This window comes from Oncorhynchus mykiss, chromosome 15, assembly GCF_057628025.1.
Source record: "Oncorhynchus mykiss isolate SJ-2025 chromosome 15, ASM5762802v1, whole genome shotgun sequence".
Taxonomy (NCBI): Eukaryota; Metazoa; Chordata; class Actinopteri; order Salmoniformes; family Salmonidae; genus Oncorhynchus; species Oncorhynchus mykiss.
This window is the reverse complement of record NC_143036.1, coordinates 7,377,444-7,395,514: the sequence shown is the minus strand read 5'-3', so window position 1 is coordinate 7,395,514 and position 18,071 is coordinate 7,377,444. Positions and strand designations below refer to the sequence as shown.

The window sequence follows — 18,071 nt, the reverse complement described above, 5'->3', positions numbered from 1 at the left end:
CAACACCATCCTGACATACCACTAGACAGCACTACATCATCCTGTCATACAACTAGACAGCACTACACCATCCTGACATACCACTAGACAGCACTACACCATCCTGACATACCACTAGACAGCACTACACCATCCTGACATACCACTAGACAGGACAACAGCTGGTTTCAGCGTCGTGTCTTCAGCATATTGTTTTTGGGTGTTCTCTCTGATTATCTTTATCGGGTTGAATCCAAAACCAGAAAGCTTAGGTAATGTAATTTATTCACAATGGTAGTGACAACAACACCTCACTCAAGTCAGATCTACTGTAGCTACATATCAGGTATGAATAATAACATTTAGTATTTCTTTACACTGTACACAGCACCATGTAATAAAAGCACCATTTCATAACACATTGAAGTGGTCCAAAAGAGCTTTACATAGTTATTATGTATAGATTATGTATAGATTATCTACAGTTTATGTATAGATTATGTATAGATTATCTATAGATTATCTACAGTTTATGTATAGATTATGTATAGATTATCTATAGTTTATCTACAGTTTATGTATAGATTATCTATAAATTATGTATATATTATGTATAGATTATCTATAAATTATGTATATATTATGTATAGATTATCTATAAATTATGTATATATTATGTATAGATTATCTATAGATTATCTACAGTTTATGTATAGATTATGTATAGATTATCTATAGATTATCTACAGTTTATGTATAGATTATCTATAGATTATGTATAGGGCTCGATGTTCCAAAGTATTCACATTGTAGTTTGTATAGATTATGTATAGATTATCTATAGATTATGTATAGATTATCTATAGATTATCTATAGATTATGTATAGGGCTCGATGTTCCAAAGTATTCACATTGTAGTTTGTAGAAAAATGTACATCACAGTCCATCAAGCAGGCAAACTATTAAACATGATCTATCAGAGCAAAGTTTTCCCGTTTGTAACATGATGAAATAGTATCAGTAAACCCCCCCCCCCCCCCCAGATAGTCTATTCAGAGTCAGACTATCCTTCCGAGGTAAATTGATTTGGGGTATTTGTCTTTCAAGGTGGACCACTGCACAAAGAAGTAGTCCGAGATGTGATAGAGGATCTTCCCGGACAGGGATAGGCTCTCCACTCTGCAGATGCTCTCAACGTAGACGAGCAGGACTCTCTTCAATCCCAGGAGGCCCAGGAGAAGTCCTGCCGCGCACAGAGGGACGCAGGTCCCAGGGCCGTTACACAGCACCTGAAACAACACAGAGAGAGAGACACAGAGAGATGAGCACATGTTCATATAGCATGACACTCACAAGCCCTCAAAATTACCTCGACTAACCAGTACCCCAGCACATTGACTCAGTACCGGTCCCTCCTGTATATAACCTCATTACTAACCTGTACCCTGGCACATTGACTCAGTACCGGTCCCTCCTGTATATAACCTCATTACTAACCTGTACCCCGGCACATTGACTCGGTACTGGTACCTCCTGTATATAACCTCATTACTAACCTGTACCCCCGGCACATTGACTCAGTACCGGTCCCTCCTGTATATAACCTCATTACTAACCTGTACCCTGGCACATTGACTCAGTACCGGTCCCTCCTGTATATAACCTCATTACTAACCTGTACCCCGGCACATTGACTCGGTACCGGTACCTCCTGTATATAACCTCATTACTAACCTGTACCCCGGCACATTGACTCGGTACCGGTACCTCCTGTATATAACCTCATTACTAACCTGTACCCCGGCACATTGACTCAGTACCGGTCCCTCCTGTATATAACCTCATTACTAACCTGTACCCCGGCACATTGACTCAGTACCGGTCCCTCCTGTATATAACCTCATTACTAACCTGTACCCCGGCACATTGACTCAGTACCGGTCCCTCCTGTATATAACCTCATTACTAACCTGTACCCCGGCACATTGACTCAGTACCGGTCCCTCCTGTATATAACCTCATTACTAACCTGTACCCCGGCACATTGACTCAGTACCGGTCCCTCCTGTATATAACCTCATTACTAACCTGTACCCCGGCACATTGACTCGGTACCGGTACCTCCTGTATATAACCTCATTACTAACCTGTACCCCCGGCACATTGACTCAGTACTGGTACCTCCTGTATATAACCTCGTTATTTTGTGTTACTTTAGTTTATTTGGTAAATATTTTCTTAACTATTTATTGAACTGCGTTGTTGGTTAAGGGCTTTTAAGCAAGCACTGTCAGAGACTAAATGGGATAAAGCAGTGTACAGTACACAGACAACAGTACCATGTCTGGCCTAACAAAGCTAGATGATATATTAAGATTCAACCTACCATGTCTGGCCTAACAAGGCTATATTATATATTATGATTCAACCTACCATGTCTGGCCTAACAAGGCTAGATTATATATTATGATTCAACCTACCATGTCTGGCCTAACAAGGCTAGATGATATATTATGATTCAACCTACCATGTCTGGCCTAACAAGGCTAGACGATATATTATGATTCAACCTACCAAGGCTAGATGATATATTATGATTCAACCTACCATGTCTGGCCTAACAAAGCTAGATGATATATTATGATTCAACCTACCATGTCTGGCCTAACAAGGCTATATTATATATTATGATTCAACCTACCATGTCTGGCCTAACAAGGCTAGATTATATATTATGATTCAACCTACCATGTCTGGCCTAACAAGGCTAGATTATATATTATGATTCAACCTACCATGTCTGGCCTAACAAGGCTAGATGATATATTATGATTCAACCTACCATGTCTGGCCTAACAAGGCTAGATGATATATTATGATTCAACCTACCATGTCTGGCCTAACAAGGCTAGACGATATATTATGATTCAACCTACCATGTCTGGCCTAACAAGGCTAGACGATATATTATGATTCAGCCTACCATGTCTGGCCTAACAAGGCTAGACGATATATTATGATTCAACCTACCATGTCTGGCCTAACAAGGCTATATTATATATTATGATTCAACCTACCGTGTCTGGCCTAACAAGGCTATATTATATATTATGATTCAACCTACCAAGGCTAGATGATATATTATGATTCAACCTACCATGTCTGGCCTAACAAAGCTAGATGATATATTATGATTCAACCTACCATGTCTGGTCTAACAAGGCTAGATGATATATTATGATTCAACCTACCATGTCTGGTCTAACAAGGCTATATTATATATTATGATTCAACCTACCATGTCTGGCCTAACAAGGCTAGATGATATATTATGATTCAACCTACCATGTCTGGTCTAACAAGGCTAGATGATATATTATGATTCAACCTACCATGTCTGGCCTAACAAGGCTAGATGATATATTATGATTCAGCCTACCATGTCTGGCCTAACAAGGCTAGATGATATATTATGATTCAACCTACCATGTCTGGCCTAACAAGGCTATATTATATATTATGATTCAACCTACCATGTCTGGCCTAACAAGGCTAGATGATATATTATGATTCAACCTACCATGTCTGGCCTAACAAGGCTAGATGATATATTATGATTCAACCTACCATGTCTGGCCTAACAAGGCTAGATGATATATTATGATTCAACCTACCATGTCTGGCCTAACAAGGCTAGATGATATATTATGATTCAACCTACCATGTCTGGCCTAACAAGGCTAGATGATATATTATGATTCAACCTACCATGTCTGGCCTAACAAAGCTAGATGATATATTATGATTCAACCTACCATGTCTGGCCTAACAAGGCTAGATGATATATTATGATTCAACCTACCATGTCTGGCCTAACAAGGCTAGATGATATATTATGATTCAACCTACCATGTCTGGCCTAACAAGGCTATATTATATATTATGATTCAACCTACCATGTCTGGTCTAACAAGGCTATATTATATATTATGATTCAACCTACCATGTCTGGTCTAACAAGGCTATATTATATATTATGATTCAACCTACCATGTCTGGCCTAACAAGGCTAGATGATATATTATGATTCAGCCTACCATGTCTGGCCTAACAAGGCTAGACGATATATTATGATTCAACCTACCATGTCTGGCCTAACAAGGCTAGATGATATATTATGATTCAGCCTACCATGTCTGGCCTAACAAAGCTAGATGATATATTAAGATTCAACCTACCATGTCTGGCCTGAGCCTGAACACCAGAGGAACGGCGTAGAGCAGGGCGTTCAGAGTGGAGATGACAGAAGAACTCCAGGATTGCCGCACCTCGCGGCTTCGCGGGATCCTCTGGATGGTAAACTGACGGAAGAGAAGGAAGTGATAAAATGGAGACGGCTAGCTTAAATCTCACAGGTACATCGATAGGACAAAGTAGGCTAAAATATACAAGTTACAGCAGGGACAGGTACCACAAGCAATACTGACTATATACAGAGAGAAATCTATCCCAAAGGCAAGTAGCCTAGTGATGGGAAGTTTTGTTACACCAAAGAATGAAAGAAAAGGGAGTTGTCGCCATCTAGGGGTGAGGACAGGACTTGCACTGAGAACTCGATTTACACTACAGATCAGAATTTCATCTCATTGAGAATTTTAGCAACATAAGATGTTCATTTGAATAGAAGTGGACTTATAAAGATAATTAAAACTCAAAAATGTTATGCAAGACATTCTATTACAGAGAGGAATTCATATTTCAACAAACGGTAACAATGCAGTAAGAAACAGGGATCTTGAGACCTTCATTTGTCCATGTTTTCCTTATTTTGAAGGGCAGTTGATGACTGTGTCTGAAATCAGCTATTCAAGAACTATGCTACTTAAATGTGCAAGAGGCTGTAAGGCCTACCTGGCCTTTTGAACCAGTGTCTTTCTTTGAGTTTTCAAAGGTGCGTATTTTGTCTTCGCTCATCTTGTCTGTGTCTGCGATTATATAGTGTCTTGGGCTGTAGGACTGAGAGAGACTCTCCATCAGTCGCAGGATCTCAGTGGTGTGTCCCCCTGAAGAAAAAAAAAACACAATGAATGCATAGATGTAACATAGGCTACATGGTCAATAGAAGCGAGCACTAATATTATCCCCTGGGTCTCCTTTCCCAATGGTGCTCTGTGTTACAACAATCCAAACAGTTTAAAACAAAGTATATACAAAGTAGAATTCTTAGATTTTACAAGTACATTTCACAATGAACCGGTATTAAAGTCTTAAATGGACCTAATTAACCAGGATGTCCAGCTGTAATATATCCTGAAGGAATGAGCAGCACTAGAACTAAAAGCAGTTTGGCCCAAAACAGAGGAGACATATTATATCACCATAATCTAGGACTGGCAGGAGTGTCGCCTGTACAATCTTCGTCCTGTTGTCAAAAGTCAAACAGGACTATTCTAAATAAGAAACCAAGGTTAATCCGTGTTTTAGTTAGTTTACCTATCTATCTATTTTTATCTATATGCATCAATCAATTTGTGCTCCACTCAAGCTATCCTATAGGCTACATTATGCAAGTCAGTGGGGTCCATACTATGAGACTTGGATAACAAACGTTGTTTTAATGTCAACAAGCAAGTTTCGTATGGAATCGAAAGCATGCTGCAGTTCACAAATGGCGAGTTTCACAGAGAGGGCTCTAATTTAGAGAACAAAACAGTATCATCCGTATAATGGTGCAATTTACAATTACTCGAAGACAAGCAAAATAGTGTTTCTAAAGAAAGTCAAAACGTGATGTTTTGACAAAAAAAAAAAAAAACACTGACTGCGCATTATAATGTTACAGACTATAAAAAATATATTTAGATTTAAAGGAGCTGATCTCTTCCTCATTTTACCCGCCACGTCATGTTTGTTATTGGTGACGTCAGCCCTAATAGTAGCTAGATTATTACAACGCGATTATTTGTTATTACTCTGTAGTTTAATAACTAGCATAAAGGCAGCAAGAAATGCCAATTAAGTGTAAAGTAAAGAGTAAAGCCTAGTAATTGATAAAATATTCATAAATGCCCCAAAAAGCAAAGGATTGTCTCGGACGCTTCAGTACCTGCTGCTAGCTTAGCCAGTTAGCTAACTAACGTTACTTTTAAAATGTTGATACCTGATCCAGCAACGATAAGCACGCAGACGGGACCTTTCTCTCCAGGTTTACATTTTGATCCAGAACGAATCACAATCAGAAGCCGCACTATAACACAAATCACTGTAAAACAAAATCCTGTGAATAGTCCTAACAACACTGCCATGATTGCTACTACGGACACTCGTTTGGACCAGTTGGAGCGGAGCGCGAAAGCGTTATGCATGTACAGTTTCCTGGAAACGGTCTAAGCAACAATAAAATGGATGTCAACGGGGGAAACCAAACTGCTGAGATTGATTTTAATTAAGCTTTAACCATTAATCAAGTAAGCTTTTTGGCTTTGTTGAGTTTATTCAACAAAACAAGTCAGCATCCAGACCACAAAATGCAACATCCCCTGTCATGTGGCTTAAATCATTGTATTTGATGGCCATACTGTCATGTCATAACCTGCCAATATAATAATCTCAATAATAACAGTTTCTACTACATTGAACCAGAACATGCAGGAAGGACGGCTGTGGGGGATAAATCTTCCCAGAAGCATATTTTAATTTTAATAGGCCTGGTGGACTGGCTTGGGGAGCCATGCAACCTCAAATCTCAAGCAATATTAGCCTATTTATTGCTTGAGCGTGGGTCAGCCCAAAACTGTATCAGGCCCCCGAGGACTGGAATTGCCCACCCTAGTCTAAACCACCTGGTAGGCCATCCCCCCCCCCCCCCCCTAACACCATCTGAGTCACAGGACCACTGTTCTAACCATGTTTTTTTCAGCAACACCAAACATTGTCACTGTTGATCAGGGAGTTAAATTGATATTAGCAAATTCACATATATTTCATGAACGGGTGTGTGTGTTGGGAGGGTGGGGGTGTATGTGAATAGGCCTATCTCTTTAAGAATGTAGCTGTAGTTCGATCCCCAAATGATCGAAGTGCCCTGCCCTACTGTAACCTCCCCATCACTTCCATAAGCGAGCGTCAATTTCGCTGCATCCCACACCGCTGTCAATTTGCGCGTTATGTGGGGTGGATTTATCATTCTGTGCAATGCAGTTTAGAACTACGGTTCCCCTTTGCACGGTAAAATCGGACTTGTAGGCTCCGAGAGAGCTATATTAAAAGTGCTAAACATAACATGGCATCGGAAAGAATTTGCCATGCCTTCGCACCATCACAAACCAGTTGAGTTCGGAACAGAGATCTGCATGGAAGCCTGAAGAAAGGTAAATCTGACTGTTCATGTGTGTCTCTTAGGCTGTTCGTTTATGATTTTGAACCATACGCTATGTTACAATTACAGTGAAGGAAATGTCGTTCGTGCAATGCAACGTGAGCTGGTTCGTGAATGTTGTTAGTTAAATCGGTTGAAAATATCCGAATGAAAATTAATAATACATTGACTGAATTATCTTTGATTGTAAACGCATTTATCACGATATTACTGCATCGTTTTAATGTTACGCTACATTACATATACTGTATATATGTATATACACATGCGCAGGATTTATTGTTTCATTTGTTGGCTACAAACTGAATTGCAGTATAGGCCTACAATATTTTGTTTTCTTAATTTAACCTTTATTTAACTAGGCAAGTCAGTTAGGAACACATTATTATATACAATGACTGCCCACACCGAAGCTGGACCAATTGTGTGCCGCCCTGTGGGACTCTCAATCACGGCCGGTTGTGATACAGCATGGAGTCGAACCAGGGTGTCTGCAGTGACGCCTCTAACACGGAGATGCAGTGCCTTAGACTTCTACCCCAGTCGGGAGCCATAAAGAGAAAACATTTAAGTAGACATAACAATTAGGTAAATGAACAAAACAAAGACATTGATGTTGATTAAACCAGCTCGGAGAGTTCCTTCACAACGGATTGTGCCCGTTTATGACAGCGACTGGTGCTTCTAACACCCCACTGGAGCTATATGATTTGATGACGGGGATGCCAGATTATGCAGTTGGTTTGCTGGCCCTGATGTTGTCCTCAGCCTCCCAGTATCCTTCCTGTAATGCCAGGTTGGGTGATGCATGCAAGCAAAACCCCAAACCCAGATTGATTCCAGTCCTCCAGGGTCTGATTGGTGTCACTGTTTTGCCCCAGCTAACACACCTGACTCCAATAATCACCTAATCATGATCTTCAGTTTAGAATGTAATTTGATTAATCAGCTGGGTTTTGCCGCATGTTTAATGCTTTTTGACTTGTCCCCAAATGAATATAGTTGGTTAAGAGTTAGTTTTGATATTTTAATCTGGTCTGATTGCGTCTGGTGTGGGTGGACAAAATCACGCTTGCATTGCAATTTCTTTTTTTTACACATACATGTTATTCAGTCATTGCGCCCACACTGCTCGCGCGCATTAATGAGCTTCTGTGTAGCCAGAGGCTAACATGCTGACCAGACCGCACATGTGCCTGCACTGACTTTGTCCCCCCCCCACACCAGACATGATCAGGACATGCATGTTGAAATATCAAAACAAACTCTGAACCAATTATATACATTTTTTTTGGACAGGTCGAAATGCATTAAACATTCATGGCAATTTAGCTAGCTTGCTGTTGCTGTCTAATTTGTCCTGGTATATAAACATTGGGTTGTTATTTTACCTGAAATGCACAAGGTCCTCTACTCAGACAATGAATCCACAGTTAAAACGGTAAACCAGATTTGTTTCTCGTCATCTCTCCTCCTTCCTTCAGGCTTATTTTTCTTCTTTGGACTTGATATGGGGTCAGCTGCATTACTACAACCGAGTGGAGAGTGGACCTCAGTTCATCTTTCAATCACCCACGTGGGTATATGCTCCTAAAAACCAATGAGGAGATTTGAGAGGCGGGACTTGCAGTGCATTGAGCTTCACAAATAGAACCAAGTTCTATTTTAAGTGACATGAGCATTGTGCTCATCATGTAAAAAAGAACTTGCTTCTGTTTGTGATGCTTGATGCACTGCAAGTCCCGCCTCTTCCATCTCCTCATTGGTTTTTAGGAGTATATACCCACGTGGGTGATTGAAAGATGAACTGAGGTTCACTCTCCAGTCCAGTTGGTAGTGGTAATACACCTTAAAGTTGGTTGCCAAACAGCAAGCTAGCTTGCTAAATTGCGATAAATGTTTAATGCTTTTCAACCTGTCCCCAAATTAATATAGTTGGTTCAGAGAGCACGCCTCCATTGTCATCGACGGGGCTGCAGTGGAGCAGGTTGAGAGCTTCAAGTTCCTTAGTGTCCACATCACCAACAAACTATCATGGTCCAAGCGCACCAAGACAGTCGTGAAGAGGGCACGACAAGACCTATTCCCCCTTAGGAGATTTGGCATGGGTCCTCAGATCCTCAAAAGGTTCTACAGATGCACCATCGAGAACATCCTTACTGCTTGCATCACTGCCCGGTATGGCAACTGCTTGGCCTCCGACTGCAAGGCACTACAGAGGGTAGTGCAAATGGCCCAGTACAACACTGGGACCGGACTTCCTGCCATCCAGGACCTCTATACCAGGCGGTGTCAGAGGAAGACCCTAAAAATTGTCAAAGACTCCAGCCACCCTAGTCATAGACTGTTCTCTCTGCTACCGCACGTCAAGCGGTACTGGAGGCCCAAGTCTAGGTCCAAGAGGCTTCTAAACAGCTTCTACCCCCAATCCATAAGACTCCTGAACACCTAATAAAATGGCTACCCAGACTATTTGTATTGCCCCCCCCCCCCTTTTACACCTCTACTCTCTGTTGTTATCATCTATGCATAGTCACTTTAACTCTACCTACATGTAAATATTACCTCAACTAACCGGTGAGTACTCAGTATCGGTACCCCCCTGTATATAGTCTCGCTATTGTTATTTTACTGCTGCATGGATCTTGCATGGAGCCCCAGACCTAGGGTGATTGACCGTCATCTTGAACTTCTTCTATTTTCTAATAATTGCGCCAACAGTGGTTGCCTTCTCACCAAGCTGCTTGCCTATAGTCCTGTAGCCCATCCCAGCCTTGTGCAGGTCTACAATTTTATCCCTGATGTCCTTACACAGCTCTCTGGTCTTGGCCATTGTGGAGAGGTTGGTGTCTGTTTGATTGAGTGTGGACAGTTGTCTTTTATACGGGTAACGAGTTCAAACAGGTGCAGTTAATACAGGTAATGAGTGGAGAACAGGAGGGCTCCTTAAAGAAAAAATAACAGGTCTGTGAGAGCTGGAAATCTTACTGGTTGGTGATCCATTTTTTTTAACCTTTATTTAACTAGGCAAGAGTTAAGAACAAATTGCACCTAGTAATTGCTTGCGTGCTTGCTTTTCTAAAGTCTACCAAGCATGCCAGCTAAGATAGAGCAGCTAGCTTGTCTAACTAACTTGATTGATGGCATTAAATGGCTTGGCGGCTAGCTATGAGGTAGCTTTAGCTAGCCCAGATTGGGAACCTAACTTCATAATTTGCATTTTACATTTGACCTTTATTTAGCCAGGTAGGCTAGTTGAGAACAGGTTCTCATTTACAACTGCGACCTGGCCAAGATAAAGCACAGCAGTTTGGCACATACAACAACACAGAGTTACACATGGAATAAACAAACATGTAGTCAATAATAATATAAAAAAGAAAAATCTATATACATTGAGTACAAATTAGGTAAGATAAGGGAGGTAAGGCAATAAATAGGCCATGATGGCGAAGTAATTACAATATAGCAATTCGACACAGGAATGGTAGATGTGCAGAAGATGACTGTGCAAGTAGAGATACTGGAGTGCAAAGGAGCAAGATAAATACATTAATACAGTATGGGGATGAGGTAGTTGGATGGGCTGTTTACAAATGGGCTATGTACACGTGCAGTGCTCTGTGAGCTGCTCTGACAGCTGGTGCTTAAAGCTAGTGAGGGAGATATGGGTTTCCAGCTTCAGTGATTTTTGCAGTTCGTTCCAGTCATTGGCAGCAGAAAACTGGAAGGAAAGGCGGCCAAAGGAGGAATTGGCTTTGGGGGTGACCAGTGAGATACACCTTCTGGAGCGCCTGCTATGGGTGGGTGCTGCTATGGTGACCAGTGAGCTGAGATAAGGCGGGGCTTTACCTAGCAGAGACTTGTAGATGACCTGGAGCCAGTGGGTTTGGCGACGAATATGAAGCGATGGCCAGCCAACGAGAGCATACAGGTTGCAGTGGTGGGTAATATACGGGGCTTTGGTGACAAAACAGATGGCACTGTGATAGACTGCATCCAGTTTGTTGAGTAGAGTGTTGGAGGCTATTTTATAGATGACATCACCGAAGTCGAGGATCGGTAGGATGGTCAGTTTTACGAGGGTATGTTTGGCAGCATGAGTGAAGGATGCTTTGTTGCGAAATAGGAAGCCGATTCTAGATTTAATTTTGGATTGGAGATGCTTAATGTGAGTCTGGAAGGAGAGTTTACAGTCTAACCAGACACCTCGGTATTTGTAGTTGTCCATATATTGTAAGTCAGAACCATCCAGAGTAGTGATGCTGGACGGCTCGGGGCAGGTGCGGGCAGCGATCGGTTGAAGAGCATGCATTTAGTTTTACTTGCATTTAAGAGCAGTTTGTGGCCACGGAAGAATAGTTGTATGGTATTGAAGCTCGTCTGGAGGTTCGTTAACACAGTGTCCCAATAAATTAGGTTGCTTGTAGTATTACAGAGAAGCAACAACAAATACACACACACACACACACACACACACACACACACACACACACACACACACACACACACACACATACTAACTCTCCCAGGATGACCCAACATGTTTTCAAAGACTCCAGCCTCCCAAGTCATAAACTGTTCTCTCTGCTACTGCACGGCAAGCGGTACCGATGCACCAAGTCTGGAACCAACAGGACCCTGAACAGCTTCTAACCCCCAAGACATAAGACTGATAAATAGTTAGTCCAGGTAGCTTTTTGGTTAACTATTTCACTATTTGCATAGACCCCTTTTTGCCCTAGCTTTTTTTTTTGCATCATCACATATGCTTCTGCTACTATTTATAAAGTACCACAGTATGAGTCATAATACCCATAAAACCTAGCGGTCAAACAGGGAAATGGGTAATATCATTCATTTTCCACCATTCATTTTTCCCATAGAGGATTTTAGAAACTCTTCAAATAAAATAGGCTTACCCTGGTGTGAGGTTTTGCTAACTGTGTAAATCTATTTAGGACAAGGTGATTCACCTGTATTTATCCCCCAAAATGAAATGCTAATTAGCTGCTAATGTGGCTATCATAAAGAACTACAAATGCCATGATGATCTGGACTAGACTGCCGAATCGAGGCAAATGTAAGAATCTCTGGATTCATCAATCTCCTGGGTGGCACAGTGCTCTAAGGTACTGCATCGCAGTGCTAGCTGTGCCACCAGAGATTCTGGGTTCGAGCCCAGGCTCTGTCGCAGCCGGCCGTGACCGGGAGGCCCATGGGGCGTCGCACAATTGGCTCAGTGTCGTCCGGGTTAGGGAGGGTTTGTCCGACAGGAATATCCTTGTCTCATCGTGCACTAGCGACTCCTGTGGTGAGCCAGGCGCAGTGCATGCCAGTTATCATAGGCAGGTGTACGATGTTTCATGGCTGGCTTCCAGGTTGGATGGGCATTGTGTCAAGAAGCAGTGTGGCTTGGTTGGGTTGTGTTTCGGAGGATGCATGGCTCTCGACCTTCGCCTCTCCCGAGTCTGTACTGGAGTTGCAGCGATGAGACAAGACTGTAACTACTACCAATTGGGGAGAAAAAAGGGGCAAAAATATTTATATATTATTATTATATATATATTATCAATTAATTAATAAATTAATAAAATAATCTCTGGATTAACTGTCTAGCTAAATGTAGTAATTCATAAATTGGCTACATTTCTTTAAATGGACAATTCTGTGAACAAGTTTTAAATTGATGCGCAGTAGCTTGCAGAGATTTGTAGTTTTGCATGATGTCAACTTTGATGTTAATTCGCATTTTTTGAGTCTGAGAGTAAATAGGGACGATTATATTGATAAAAGTAGTCTTTGTCCTAGAGAGATTTAACCGGTTGTCAAAACGTCACGCCAGGGTAAACCTACATGAAACACAGCTTTTATTTTAAGTGTTTCTAAAATTCGCTATGGGAAAAGGGAATGGTGGAAAAATGATTGGAACCATTTCCCTATTTGACCGCTAGGTATTATGGGTATTATGACACCTCCACTGTGAAGATGGATTATCCATCCTGTAGCCTAGTTACTTTATTCCTAGTTATATTTGCATATCCTCCTCAATTACCTCGTACCCCTGCACATCGACTCAGTACTGGTACCCTGTGTATATAGCCTAGTTATCATTACTCAGTACTGGTACCCTGTGTATATAGCCTAGTAATCATTACTCAGTACTGGTACTCTGTGTATATAGCCTAGTTATCATTACTCAGTACTGGTACCCTGTGTATATAGCCTAGTAATCATTACTCAGTACTGGTACTCTGTGTATATAGCCTAGTTATCATTACTCAGTACTGGTACTCTGTGTGTATAGCCTAGTTATCATTACTCAGTACTGGTACCCTGTGTATATAGTCTAGTTATCATTACTCAGTACTGGTACCCTGTGTATATAGCCTAGTTATCATTACTCAGTACTGGTACCCTGTGTATAAAGCCTAGTTATCATCAGTACTGGTACCCTGTGTATAAAGCCTAGTTATCATCAGTACTGGTACCCTGTGTATAAAGCCTAGTTATCATCAGTACTGGTACCCTGTGTATAAAGCCTAGTTATCATCAGTACTGGTACCCTGTGTATAAAGCCTAGTTATCATTACTCAGTACTGGTACCCTGTGTATATAGCCAAGTTATCATTACTCAGTACTGGTACCCTGTGTATATAGCCTAGTTATCATTACTCAGTACTGGTACCCTGTGTATATAGCCAAGTTATCATTACGCAGTACTGGTACCCTGTGTATATAGCATAGTTATCATTACTCAGTACTGGTACCCTGTGTATATAGCCTAGTTATCATTGACTCAGTACTGGTACCCTGTGTATATAGCCTAGTTATCATAACTCAGTACTGGTACCCTGTGTATATAGCCTAGTTATCATTGACTCAGTACTAGTACCCTGTGTATAAAGCCTAGTTATCATTATTCAGTACTGGTACTCTGTGTATAAAGCCTAGTTATCATTACTCAGTACTGGTACTCTGTGTATATAGCCTAATTATCATTATTCAGTACTGGTACCCTGTGTATATAGCCTAGTTATCATTAGTACTGGTACCCTGTGCATATAGCCTAGTTATCATTAGTACTGGTACCCTGTGTATATAGCCTAGTTATCATTTAGTACTGGTACCCTGTGTATATAGCCTAGTTATCATTACTCAGTACTGGTACCCTGTGTATATAGCCTAGTTATCATTACTCAGTACTGGTACCCTGTGTATATAGCCTAGTTATCATTACTCAGTACTGGTACCCTGTGTATATAGCCTAGTTATCATTACTCAGTACTGGTACCCTGTGTATATAGCCTAGTTATCATCAGTACTGGTACCCTGTGTATATAGCCAAGTTATCATTACTCAGTACTGGTACTCTGTGTATATAGCCTAGTTATCATTACTCAGTACTGGTACCCTGTGTATATAGCCTAGTTATCATTACTCAGTACTGGTACTCTGTGTATATAGCCTAGTTATCATTACTCAGTACTGGTACTCTGTGTATATAGCCTAGTTATCATTACTCAGTACTGGTACCCTGTGTATATAGTCTAGTTATCATTACTCAGTACTGGTACCCTGTGTATATAGCCTAGTTATCATTACTCAGTACTGGTACCCTGTGTATAAAGCCTAGTTATCATCAGTACTGGTACCCTGTGTATATAGCCAAGTTATCATTACTCAGTACTGGTACTCTGTGTATATAGCCTAGTTATCATTACTCAGTACTGGTACTCTGTGTATATAGCCTAGTTATCATTACTCAGTACTGGTACTCTGTGTATATAGCCTAGTTATCATTACTCAGTACTGGTACCCTGTGTATATAGTCTAGTTATCATTACTCAGTACTGGTACCCTGTGTATATAGCCTAGTTATCATCAGTACTGGTACCCTGTGTATATAGCCTAGTTATCATTAGTACTGGTACCCTGTGTATATAGCCTAGTTATCATTAGTACTGGTACCCTGTGTATATAGCCTAGTTATCATTAGTACTGGTACCCTGTGTATATAGCCTAGTTATCATTAGTACTGGTACCCTGTGTATATAGCCTAGTTATCATTAGTACTGGTACCCTGTGTATATAGCCTAGTTATCATTAGTACTGGTACCCTGTGTATATAGCCTAGTTATCATTGACTCAGTACTGGTACCCTGTGTATATAGCCTAGTTATCATTTAGTACTGGTACCCTGTGTATATAGCCTAGTTATCATTACTCATCTTGTATTTATTATTACATGTTATTACCTTTATATTATTTCTCTATTTTCTTTCTCTGCGTTATTGGGAAGTTAGCATTTCACTGTTAGTTTCACCTGTTGTTTACGAAGCATGTGACAAATACAATTTGATTTGATGACTCCGTCCTTCAGGACTTTGTTTTTGATTGTAAAACCACAGTGATTGATCTAGCTCACTGGGAGAGTCACCCGAAGCTACAGCAGATGTCCTCTGTGATTGCGTGCGTTCATTGTTCTTTCTGCGCTGCGGAAGCTATGCTGATGCGTGTATCTCTGAGTGGCAGGATCTGTCTGTTTTATTGCCACACATCAGTGCTGTGGCTGAGACGGGCTGTCTCCTGGGTCATAGCCCTAACACTGCTGCTGCTGGATAAAGGCTTTACAGCTGAGGCTGGGGACTGGGAGCTGGTGGGCTGAACCTGCAGTACACAATAATAGTCCCTTGCACAGGGGGGGATTCGCAGTGTAAAAGCCGAGTAGCCTATCTACTGGTACAGGCAGTAATAATACATGACTGTAAATGTTGTTACCTGAAGTGACAGAAACATATTTGGAGAGCAGAACTAACATGCTTAGCAGCTGCATTTTACTGCGTGAATGGTTACTGACGGAATTCATGTGGCAACATAGTACAGTAGGACATCAGGAATTGATGTTCTAGGGTGTCCAATCGCAGCAGCATCAGGAATTGATGTTCTAGGGTGTCCAATCGCAGCAGCATCAGGAATTGATGTTCTAGGGTGTCCAATCGCAGCAGCATCAGGAATTGACGATCTAGGGTGTCCAATCGCAGCTGCAACCACGATAATCTCCAGTTGTTCGGGTTCTCCTCTGCATAGAGACTGCACTGTGTGTAAGTGGTGTCTGCTGAGCTGGCTCTTGTTGGAGCCAAAGGCTTTTATCTGTACGGATGAGCTCCTTGTACGCTGCACGGCTCCGAAAGGAAGATTCTGCAGCAGAAGGAACCTATCTCTATGGATACTTCCTGTAGAACTCCAGGGATCACTGTTGTGTGCTACAGTTCGCCTTCTAGTCTGCTGACATCGTCTCAAGCTCAATGGAAACCAAGTGTTTTGTTTGATGCATAGGGCCTATATGGACAGATGTATTAAGCGTTTGCCACAGCTACACCTGCCAACTAGGGTTACCTGAAAGAGCTCAACTACCAGGCTACACAAGTTGCTGTTTAATGAGGGGCACCATCTCATCCAGTACAAGACTGGTGGTGATGGGGACCATCTCAACCAGTACAAGACTGGTGGTGATGGGGACCATCTCAACCAGTACGAGACAGATGGTGATGGGGACCATCTCAACCAGTACGAGACAGATGGTGATGGGGACCATCTCAACCAGTACGAGACAGGTGATGACGGGGACCATCTCAACCAGTACAAGACAGGTGATGACGGGGACCATCTCAACCAGTACGAGACAGGTGGTGACGGGGACCATCTCAACCAGTACGAGACAGATGGTGACGGGGACCATCTCAACCAGTACGAGACAGTTGGTGACGGGGACCATCTCAACCAGTACGAGACTGATGGTGACGGGGACCATCTCAACCAGTACGAGACAGTTGGTGACAGGCACCATCTCATCCAGTACGAGACAGTTGGTGACGGGGACCATCTCAACCAGTACGAGACAGTTGGTGACGGGCACCATCTCAACCAGTACGAGACAGGTGATGACGGGGACCATCTCAACCAGTACGAGACAGGTGATGACGGGGACCATCTCAACCAGTACGAGACAGGTGATGACGGGGACCATCTCAACCAGTACGAGACAGGTGATGACGGGGACCATCTCAACCAGTACGAGACAACCAGTACAAGACAGGTGATGACGGGGACCATCTCAACCAGTACGAGACAGGTGATGACAGGCCACCGGTTGGATCATGAGCAATACAATGGACCAGGCAAAAACTATGAAAAATATACAATTGTATTACAATACACTTGGTTCAGTTACAGGTTAAAAAAAAAACAACTGGCAATCTTCTTTCTTCAAGCCAGTATCACAACAATACACACACAGATGGTGTCTTGCGCTCTACTCAAACAACGATACATACACAGATGGTGTCTTGCGCTCTACTCAAACAACGATACATACACAGATGGTGTCTTACGCTCTACTCAGACAATAATACATACGTAGGACTTGAAATCATGTACTGTCACTTTAAGACCATCGAATGACATTGCATATCATAGTATCATCGTGACAAATCTACCTGACGAAGCCACCATCACCCAGAGCACGGGGAGTGGCCAAGTGACAAGAACTACAGAAGAACAAACGATAGCCGACAACCCTAAAGTCCAGCCTATGACAGGCCCACCATATCTACACAGGTCTTTTAATATTTAGCCTACCCTGTGTTTATAGCCTAACACATTGTATAGATCAGCAATGATCTACTCCAGTGTCTCTGGCGTAATACCTTG

The 18,071-nt window shown here is 41.8% G+C and overlaps 2 protein-coding genes across 4 annotated transcripts in view; one reads left to right on the top strand and one right to left on the bottom strand.

Moving 5' to 3' along the window:
- Positions 1–247: 247 nt before the first annotated feature.
- On the bottom strand, positions 248–8,876 carry LOC110489536 (ALG14 UDP-N-acetylglucosaminyltransferase subunit). 2 transcript variants are annotated; one of them, XM_090199061.1, is made up of 4 exons: positions 8,750–8,876; positions 4,892–5,043; positions 4,219–4,341; positions 248–1,269 (listed from the first exon to the last, which is right to left on the bottom strand). In XM_090199061.1, the coding sequence occupies exons 2-4, from the start codon at positions 5,012–5,014 to the stop codon at positions 1,039–1,041; spliced, it is 477 nt and encodes a 158-aa protein (XP_090055187.1). In that variant the 5' UTR covers positions 5,015–5,043; positions 8,750–8,876; the 3' UTR covers positions 248–1,038. The 2 variants fall into 2 exon arrangements, with proteins under 2 accessions (XP_090055187.1, XP_021417932.2); XM_021562257.3 differs by lacking the exon at positions 8,750–8,876 and adding an exon at positions 6,141–6,326.
- The window catches only part of LOC110489535 (TLC domain-containing protein 4-B), a 35,455-nt gene continuing 24,414 nt past the window's right edge, over positions 7,031–18,071 (top strand). For both annotated transcript variants that reach the window (XR_016486435.1, XM_036945687.2), the window contains exon 1: positions 7,031–7,350. The gene's annotated coding sequence lies outside the window, so the exon portion shown is untranslated. The remainder of the gene's footprint in view (positions 7,351–18,071) is intronic.

What these genes read in the sequence shown, in the direction of transcription:
- LOC110489536 (XM_021562257.3), bottom strand. Translation starts at nt 6,285, where the DNA reads ATGGCAGTGTTGTTAGGACTATTCACAGGATTTTGTTTTACAGTGATT. An exon ending in ACACTGGTTCAAAAGGCCAG is followed by an intron (nt 4,342 to 4,891) that starts GTAGGCCTTACA and finishes CTCTTCCGTCAG; the next exon opens with TTTACCATCCAGAGGATCCC. An exon ending in TCAGGCTCAGGCCAGACATG is followed by an intron (nt 1,270 to 4,218) that starts GTAGGTTGAATC and finishes GTGTTGTTTCAG; the next exon opens with GTGCTGTGTAACGGCCCTGG.